At 43.1% G+C, this 10,000-nt stretch overlaps 1 protein-coding gene across 1 annotated transcript in view; it reads right to left on the bottom strand.

The window, feature by feature from the left end:
* LOC106575017 (ephrin type-A receptor 6) overlaps positions 1-10,000 on the bottom strand; it is a 163,223-nt gene that overhangs the window by 34,627 nt on the left and 118,596 nt on the right. Inside the window, exon 9 of the mRNA XM_082963318.1 lies at positions 5,531-5,655. Coding sequence (XP_082819444.1) covers positions 5,531-5,655 — 125 coding nt within the window. The remainder of the gene's footprint in view (positions 1-5,530; positions 5,656-10,000) is intronic.

The raw sequence follows: 10,000 nt of genomic DNA, 5'->3' as shown, positions 1-10,000 counted from the left end.
GGGCTATGTATTTAGGTAGAGGGGTGTTTGTTTTATGTGGTTCGGGCTATGTATTTAGGTAGAGGGGTGTTTGTTTTATGTGGTTCGGGCTATGTATTTAGGTAGAGGGGTGTTTGTTTCATGTGGTTCGGGCTATGTATTTAGATAGAGGGGTGTTTGTTTTATGTGGTTCGGGCTATGTATTTAGGTAGAGGGGTGTTTGTTTTATGTGGTTCGGGCTATGTATTTAGATAGAGGGGTGTTTGTTTCATGTGGTTCGGGCTATGTATTTAGGTAGAGGGGTGTTTGTTTTATGTGGTTCGGGCTATGTATTTAGGTAGAGGGGTGTTTGTTTTATGTGGTTCGGGCTATGTATTAAGGTAGAGGGGTGTTTGTTTTATGTGGTTCGGGCTATGTATTTAGGTAGAGGGGTGTTTGTTTTATGTGGTTCGGGCTATGTATTTAGGTAGAGGGGTGTTTGTTTTATGTGGTTCGGGCTATGTATTTAGGTAGAGGGGCGTTTGTTTTATGTGGTTCGGGATATGTATTTAGATAGAGGGGTGTTTGTTTTCTGTGGTTCGGGCTATGTATTTAGGTAGAGGGGTGTTTGTTTTATGTGGTTCGGGCTATGTATTTAGGTAGAGGGGCGTTTGGTTTATGTGGTTCGGGCTATGTATTTAGGTAGAGGGGTGTTTGGTTTATGTGGTTCGGGCTATGTATTTAGGTAGAGGGGTGTTTGGTTTATGTGGTTCGGGCTATGTATTTAGGTAGAGGGGTGTTTGTTTTATGTGGTTCGGGCTATGTATTTAGGTAGAGGGGTGTTTGTTTTATGTGGTTCGGGCTATGTATTTAGATAGAGGGGTGTTTGTTTCATGTGGTTCGGGCTATGTATTTAGGTAGAGGGGTGTTTGTTTTATGTGGTTCGGGCTATGTATTTAGGTAGAGGGGTGTTTGTTTTATGTGGTTCGGGCTATGTATTTAGGTAGAGGGGTGTTTGTTTCATGTGGTTCGGGCTATGTATTTAGCTAGAGGGGTGTTTGTTTTATGTGGTTCGGGCTATGTATTTAGGTAGAGGGGCGTTTGGTTTATGTGGTTCGGGCTATGTATTTAGATAGAGGGGTGTTTGTTTTATGTGGTTCGGGCTATGTATTTAGGTAGAGGGGTGTTTGTTTTATGTGGTTCGGGCTATGTATTTAGATAGAGGGGCGTTTGTTTTATGTGGTTCGGGCTATGTATTTAGGTAGAGGGGCGTTTGGTTTATGTGGTTCGGGCTATGTATTTAGATAGAGGGGCGTTTGTTTTATGTGGTTCGGGCTATGTATTTAGGTAGAGGGGCGTTTGGTTTATGTGGTTCGGGCTATGTATTTAGGAAGAGGGGTGTTTGTTTTATGTGGTTCGGGCTATGTATTTAGGTAGAGGGGCGTTTGTTTTATGTGGTTCGGGCTATGTATTTAGATAGAGGGGCGTTTGTTTTATGTGGTTCTGGCTATGTATTTAGATAGAGGGGCGTTTGTTTTATGTGGTTCGGGCTATGTATTTAGGTAGAGGGGTGTTTGTTTTATGTGGTTCGGGCTATGTATTTAGATAGAGGGGTGTTTGTTTTATGTGGTTCGGGCTATGTATTTAGATAGAGGGGCGTTTGTTTTATGTGGTTCGGGCTATGTATTTAGGTAGAGGGGCGTTTGGTTTATGTGGTTCGGGCTATGTATTTAGATAGAGGGGCGTTTGTTTTATGTGGTTCTGGCTATGTATTTAGGTAGAGGGGTGTTTGGTTTATGTGTTCCGGGGGTTTGTTGGTTTATGTTCTATGTTAATTATTTCTATGTACTAGTCTAGTCCTTTTAGTTCTATGTTTAGGGTTTTGATGGACCTTCAATTGGAGGCGGCTGTTCCTCGTTGCCTCTGATTGAAGGTCCTACGTATTGGGATTCGTGGGTAGTTGTCGCCTGTTTAGTGAATGTTCGCCTGACAGGTCTGTTAGTGGCGTTCGTTGCGTTTTTATACGTGTTTTATTTGGGGGGGTTTTTCCCTAATTTTTTTATATTAATAAAGAAGGCGTGTCTACACATTCCCGCTGCAACGTGGTCCGCTTCTTACGACAACTGTGGATATAAACCACTGGTAGGACCCAATGTACTGGATATAAACCATTGGTAGGACCCAATGTACTGGATATAAACCATTGGTAGGACCCAATGTACTGGATATAAACCATTGGTAGGACCCAATGTACTGGATATAAACCATTGGTAGGACCCAATGTACTGGATATAAACCATTGGTAGGACCCAATGTACTGGATATAAACCATTGGTAGGACCCAATGTACTGGATATAAACCATTGGTAGGACCCAATGTACTGGATATAAACCATTGGTAGGACCCAATGTACTGGATATAAACCACTGGTAGGACCCAATGTACTGGATATAAACCACTGGTAGGACCCAGTGTACTGGATATAAACCACTGGTAGGACCCAATGTACTGGATATAAACCATTGGTAGGACCCAATGTACTGGATATAAACCACTGGTAGGACCCAATGTACTGGATATAAACCACTGGTAGGACCCAGTGTACTGGATATAAACCACTGGTAGGACCCAATGTACTGGATATAAACCACTGGTAGGACCCAATGTACTGGATATAAACCACTGGTAGGACCCAATGTACTGGATATAAACCACTGGTAGGACCCAGTGTACTGGATATAAACCACTGGTAGGACCCAATGTACTGGATATAAACCACTGGTAGGACCCAATGTACTGGATATAAACCACTGGTAGGACCCAATGTACTGGATATAAACCACTGGTAGGACCCAATGTACTGGATATAAACCACTGGTAGGACCCAATGTACTGGATATAAACCACTGGTAGGACCCAGTGTACTGGATATAAACCACTGGTAGGACCCAGTGTACTGGATATAAACCACTGGTAGGACCCAGTGTACTGGATATAAACCACTGGTAGGACCCAATGTACTGGATATAAACCACTGGTAGGACCCAATGTACTGGACATAAACCATTGGTAGGACCCAATGTACTGGATATAAACCACTGGTAGGACCCAATGTACTGGACATAAACCATTGGTAGGACCCAATGTACTGGATATAAACCACTGGTAGGACCCAATGTACTGGATATAAACCATTGGTAGGACCCAATGTACTGGACATAAACCATTGGTAGGACCCAATGTACTGGATATAAACCACTGGTAGGACCCAATGTACTGGATATAAACCATTGGTAGGACCCAATGTACTGGATATAAACCACTGGTAGGACCCAATGTACTGGATATAAACCACTGGTAGGACCCAATGTACTGGATATAAACCATTGGTAGGACCCAATGTACTGGATATAAACCACTGGTAGGACCCAATGTACTGGATAAAAACCATTGGTAGGACCCAATGTACTGGATATAAACCACTGGTAGGACCCAATGTACTGGATATAAACCATTGGTAGGACCCAATGTACTGGATATAAACCACTGGTAGGACCCAATGTACTGGATATAAACCACTGGAGGGACCCAATGTACTGGATATAAACCACTGGTAGGACCCAATGTACTGGATATAAACCACTGGTAGGACCCAATGTACTGGATATAAACCATTGGTAGGACCCAATGTACTGGATATAAACCATTGGTAGGACCCAATGTACTGGATATAAACCACTGGTAGGACCCAATGTACTGGATATAAACCACTGGTAGGACCCAATGTACTGGATATAAACCATTGGTAGGACCCAATGTACTGGATATAAACCACTGGTAGGACCCAATGTACTGGATATAAACCATTGGTAGGACCCAATGTACTGGATATAAACCATTGGTAGGACCCAATGTACTGGATATAAACCATTGGTAGGACCCAATGTACTGGATATAAACCACTGGTAGGACCCAATGTACTGGATATAAACCACTGGTAGGACCCAATGTACTGGATATAAACCACTGGTAGGACCCAATGTACTGGACATAAACCATTGGTAGGACCCAATGTACTGGACATAAACCATTGGTAGGACCCAATGTACTGGACATAAACCATTGGTAGGACCCAATGTACTGGACATAAACCACTGGTAGGACCCAATGTACTGGATATAAACCATTGGTAGGACCCAATGTACTGGATATAAACCACTGGTAGGACCCAATGTACTGGACATAAACCACTGGTAGGACCCAGTCATGGCCAATAGTTTTGAGAATGACACAAATATTAATTTTCCACAAAGTTTGCTGCTTCAGTGTGTTTAGATATTTCTGTCAGATGTTACTATGGAATACTGAAGTATAATTACAAGCATTTCATAAAGTGTCAAAGGCTTTTATTGACAATTACATGAAGTTGATGGAAAGAGTCAATATTTGCAGTGTTGACCCTTCTTTTTCAAGACCGCCGCAATCCGCCCTGGCATGCTGTCAATTAACTTCTGGGCCACATCCTGACTGATGGCTGCCCATTTTTGCATAATCAACGCTTGGAGTTTGTTAGAATTTGTGGGTTTTTGTTTGTCCACCCGCCTCTTGAGGATTGACCACAAGTTCTCAATGGGATTAAGGTCTGGGGAGTTTCCTGGCCATGGACCCAAAATATCGATGTTTTGTTCCCCGAGCGACTTAGTTATCACTTTTGCCTTATGGCAAGGTGCTCCATCATGCTGGAAAAGGCATTGTTCGTCACCAAACTGTTCCTGGATGGTTGGGAGAAGTTGCTCTCGGAGGATGTGTTGGTACCATTCTTTATTCATGGCTGTGTTCTTAGGCAAAATTGTCCCGATCCCGCAGCTGTCTTGATCCCGCAGCTGAATCAACTTTAGGAGACGGTCCTGGCGCTTGCTGGACTTTCTTGGGCGCCCTGAAGCCTTCTTCACAACTATTGAACCGCTCTCCTTGAAGTTCTTGATGATCCTATAAATGGTTGATTTAGGTGCAATCTCGCAGCAATATCCTTGCCTGTGAAGCCATTTTTGTGCAAAGCAATGATGATGGCACCTGTTTCCTTGCAGGTAACCATGGTTGACAGAGGAAGAACAATGATTCCAAGCACCACCCTCCTTTTGAAGCTTCCAGTCTGTTTTTCGAACTCAGTCAGCATGACAGAGTGAACTCCAGCCTTGTCCTCGTCAACACTCACACCTGTGTTAACGAGATAATCACTGACATGATGTCAGTTGGACCTTTTGTGGCAGAGCTGAAATGCAGTGGAAATGTTTTTTGGGGGATTCAGTTCATTTGCATGGCAAAGAGGGACTTTGCAATGAATTGCAATTCATCTGATCACTCTTCATAACATTCTGGAGAATATGCAAATTGCCATCATACAAACTGAGGCAGCAGACTTTGTGAAAATTAATATTTGTGTCACTCTCAAAACTTTTGGCCACGACTGAATACATTTTAGTATGTGAGCCGTGTGGGAAATGAACCGACAACCTTTGCATTGCTCTATACAACTAAAGTGTTACATAAATGTGGTCTATAGGACTGTACCTTATCGTAGTACTTGATCTCGTAGTCCAGTATGTCGTTAGGCTGCTGTTCTACCTCCGTCCAGGAGAGGGCGATACTGTTGTCAGACGCCCAGTCTTTCCTCACCACGCCAACCAGAGAAGGACCTGCAGAGACACATTCACAGGCCTGGGTCAAATACATTGTGTAAAAATACTCCCCAAATACTCATCAGTGGTTTGGACCAGGGGGAGAGCAACTGCCGCCTCTCAATTCAGAATACAGGATGCCCCCCCCCTCGTAGTAAATGAGGAAAATGTAAAACTTTGTGGTCAATATTCGTGTACAAATGTTGTAATTTTTTAAGACAATCATGGTATTAATCATTTCTTCTACTCCACCAGATGTACGTCCTTGAACCAGTTAATTTTTTTTTTAAATCGCTCACAGAAGAAGTTATAAGGATTATATAGTTGGTACTGGCAGCCTGCAGTACCCCCGGTTGGCCTTCAAGTCGAGATACTCATCGAGAGGGGGCAGCACTGAGCTAGTCAGCAACATCACTTCCTGGAGTAGCTCAAACTGCGCATGTTAATGTCTACATAAATCTCCTCCCATAAGACACCATCTTAGCCAGCTAAAACCGACTTCTTGACCTTAGCAAGCTAAAACCGACTTCTTGACCTTAGCAAGCTAAAACCGACTTCCTGACCTTAGCAAGATAAAACCCGCTTCCTGACCTTAACAAGATAAAACCCGCTTCCTGACCTTAGCAAGATAAAACCCGCTTCCTGACCTTAGCAAGATAAAACCCGCTTCCTGACCTTAGCAAGATAAAACCGACTTCCTGACCTTAGCAAGCTAAAACCCACTTCCTGACCTTAGCAAGCTAAAACCCACTTCCTGACCGTAGCCAGCTAAAACCGACTTCCTCACCTTAACAAGCTAAAACCGACTTCCTGACCTTAGCAAGCTAAAACCGACTTCCTGACCGTTGCAAGCTAAAACTGACTTCCTGACCTTAGCAAGCTAAAACCGACTTCCTGACCTTAGCAAGCTAAAACCGACTTCCTGACCTTAGCCAGCTAAAACCGACTTCCTGACCTTAGCAAGCTAAAACCGACTTCCTGACATTAGCAAGATAAAACCGACTTCCTCACCTTAGCAAGCTAAAACCGACTTCCTCACCTTAGCAAGCTAAAACCGACTTCTTGACCTTCAAATGCACCATTGTGTCTTCACATACTGTGGGGAAAAATTGTGTGATTGTCCATTCATTTACATTCATTGGTTTGGAACTCTTGGTGGTCCCAGTCTTGCTACCCCATGGTGTTATATAATGGTAATGGTGTTATATAATGGTAATGGTGTTATATAATGGTAATGGTGTTATATAATGGTAATGGTGTTATATAATGGTAATGGCATTATATAATGGTAATGGTGTTATATAATGGTAATGGTGTTATATCATGGTAATGGTGTTATATAATGGTAATGATGTTATATAATGGTAATGGTGTTATATAATGGTAATGGTGTTATATAATGGTAATGGTGTTGTATAATGGTAATGGTGTTATATAATGGGAATGGCATTATATAATGGTAATGGTGTTATGTAATGGTAATGGTGGTAGGGTTGGGCGGCAGGGTAGCCTAGTGGTTAGAGCGTTGGGCTAGTAACCGAAAGGTTGCAAGTTCGAATCCCAAAGCTGACAAGGAACAAATCTGTCGTTCTGCCCCTGAACAAGGTAGGCCGTCATTGAAAATAAGAATTTGTTCTTAACTGACTTGTTAAATAAAGGTATAATAAAATGTCAATATAATGGTAATGGAAATATATGGTGTTATATAATGGTAATGGTGTTATATAATGGTAATGGTGTTATAAACTGGTAATGGTGTTAAATCGTTAACCACCTAACCGAGGAACTCAATTTAACCTTGCGCAATACCCTAGATGCAGTTGCACCCCTAAAAACTAAAAACATCTGTCATAAGAAACTAGCTCCCTGGTATACAGAAAATACACGAGCTCTGAAGCAAGCTTCCAGAAAATTGGAACGGAAATGGCGCCACACCAAACTGGAAGTCTTCCGACTAGCTTGGAAAGACAGTACCGTGCAGTATCGAAGAGCCCTCACTGCTGCTCGATCATCCTATTTTTCCAACTTAATTGAGGAAAATAAGAACAATCCAAAATGTATTTTTGATACTGTTGCAAAGCTAACTAAAAAGTAGCATTCCCCAAGAGGATGGCTTTCACTTCAGCAGTAATAAATTTATGAACTTCTTTGAGGAAAAGATCATGATCATTAGAAAGCAAATTACGGACTCCTCTTTAAATCTGGGTATTCCTCCAAAGCTCCGTTGTCCTGAGTCTACACAACTCTGCCAGGACCTAGGATCAAGGGAGATACTAAAGTGCTTTAGTACTATATCTCTTGACACAATGATGAAAATAATCATGGCCTCAAACCTTCAAGCTGCATACTGGACCCTATTCCAACTAAACTACTGAAAGAGCTGCTTTCTGTGCTTGGCCCTCCTATGTTGAACATAATAAACGGCTCTCTATCCACCGGATGTGTACCAAACTCACTAAAAGTGGCAGTAATAAAGCCTCTCTTGAAAAAGCCAAATCTTGACCCAGAAATTATAAAAAACTATCGGCCTATATCGAATCTTCCATTCCTCTCAAAAATGTTAGAAAAAGCTGTTGCACAGCAACTCACTGCCTTCCTGAAGACAAACAATGTATACGAAACGCTTTAATGGCGTCAGACCGAGGCTCTGCATCTGTCCTCGTGCTCCTAGATCTTAGTGCCGCTTTTGATACCATCGATCACCACATTCTTTTGGAGAGATTGGAAACCCAAATTGGTCTATATGGACAAGTTCTGGCCTGGTTTAGGTCTTATCTGTCGGAAAGATATCAGTTTGTCTCTGTGAATGGTTTGTCCTCTGACAAATCAACTGTAAATGTCGGTGTTCCTCAAGGTTCCGTTTTAGGACCACTATTGTTTTCACTATATATTTTACCTCTTGGGGATGTCATTCGAAAACATAATGTTAAATTTCACTGCTATGCGGATGACACACAGCTGTACATTTCAATGAAACATGGTGAAGCCCCAAAATTGCCCTCGCTAGAAGCCTGTGTCTCAGACATAAGGAAGTGGATGGCTGCAAACTTTCTAATCTTAAACTCGGACAAAACAGAGATGCTTGTTCTAGGTCCCAAGAAACAAAGAGATCTTCTGTTGAATCTGACAATTAATCTGGATGGTTGTACAGTCGTCTCAAATAAAACTGTGAAGGACCTCGGCGTTACTCTGGACCCTGATCTCTCTTTTGAAGAACATATCAAGACTGTTTCAAGGACAGCTTTTTTCCCATCTACGTAACAATGCAAAAATCAGAAACTTTCTGTCCAAAAATGACGCAGAAAAATGTATCCATGCTTTTGTTACTTCTAGGTTGGACTACTGCAATGCTCTACTTTCCGGCTACCCGGATAAAGCACTAAATAAGCTTCAGATAGTGCTAAACACGCCTGCTAGAACTAGAACCAAAAAATTTGATCATATTACTCCAGTGCTAGCCTCCCTACACTGGCTTCCTGGGGGCAAGGGCTGATTTCAAGGTTTTACTGCTAACCTACAAAGCATTACATGGGCTTGCTCCTACCTATCTTTCCGATTTGGTCCTGCCGTACATACCTACACGTACGCTACGGTCACAAGACGCGGGCCTCCTAATTGTTCCTAGAATTTCTAAGCAAACAGCTGGAGGCAGGGCTTTCTCCCATAGAGCTCCATTTTTATGGAATAGTCTGCCTACCCATGTGAGAGACGCAGACTCAGTCTCAACCTTTAAGTCTTTACTGAAGACATATCTCTTCAGTAGGTCCTATGATTAAGTGTAGTCTGGCCCAGGGGTGTGAAGGTGAACGGAAAGGCTGGAGCAACGAACCGCCCTTGCTGTCTCTGCCTGGCCGGTTTCCCCTCTTTCCACTGGGATTCTCTGCCTCTACCCCTATTACGGGGGCTGAGTCACTGGCTTACTGGTGTTCTTCCATGCCGTCCCTGGGAGGGGTGCGTCACTTGAGTGGGTTGAGTCACTGACGTGGTCTTCCTGTCTGGGTTGGCGCCCCCACTTGGGCTGTGCCGTGGCGGAGATCTTTGTGGGCTATCCTCGGCCTTGTCCCGGGATGGTATGTTGGTGGTTGGAGATATCCCTCCAGTGGTGTGGAGGCTGTGCTTTGGCAAAGTGGGTGGGGTTATATCCTACCTGTTTGGCCCTGTCCGGGGGTTTCATCGGATGGGGCCACAGTGTCTCCTGACCCCTCCTGTCTCAGCCTCCAGTATTTATGCTGCAGTAGTTTATGTGTCGGGGGGCTAGGGTCAGTCTGTCACATCTGGAGTATTTCTCTTGTCTTATCCGGTGTCCTGTGTGAATTTAAATAGGCTCTCTCTAATTCTCTCTTTCTCTTTCTTTCTTTCTCTC

The sequence above is a fragment of the Salmo salar genome, chromosome 17 (assembly GCF_965601325.2).
Source record: "Salmo salar chromosome 17, fSalSal1, whole genome shotgun sequence".
NCBI classification, from domain to species: Eukaryota; Metazoa; Chordata; class Actinopteri; order Salmoniformes; family Salmonidae; genus Salmo; species Salmo salar.
The sequence above is the reverse complement of the archived record's forward strand: the minus strand, read 5'-3'. Positions and strand labels throughout refer to the sequence as shown.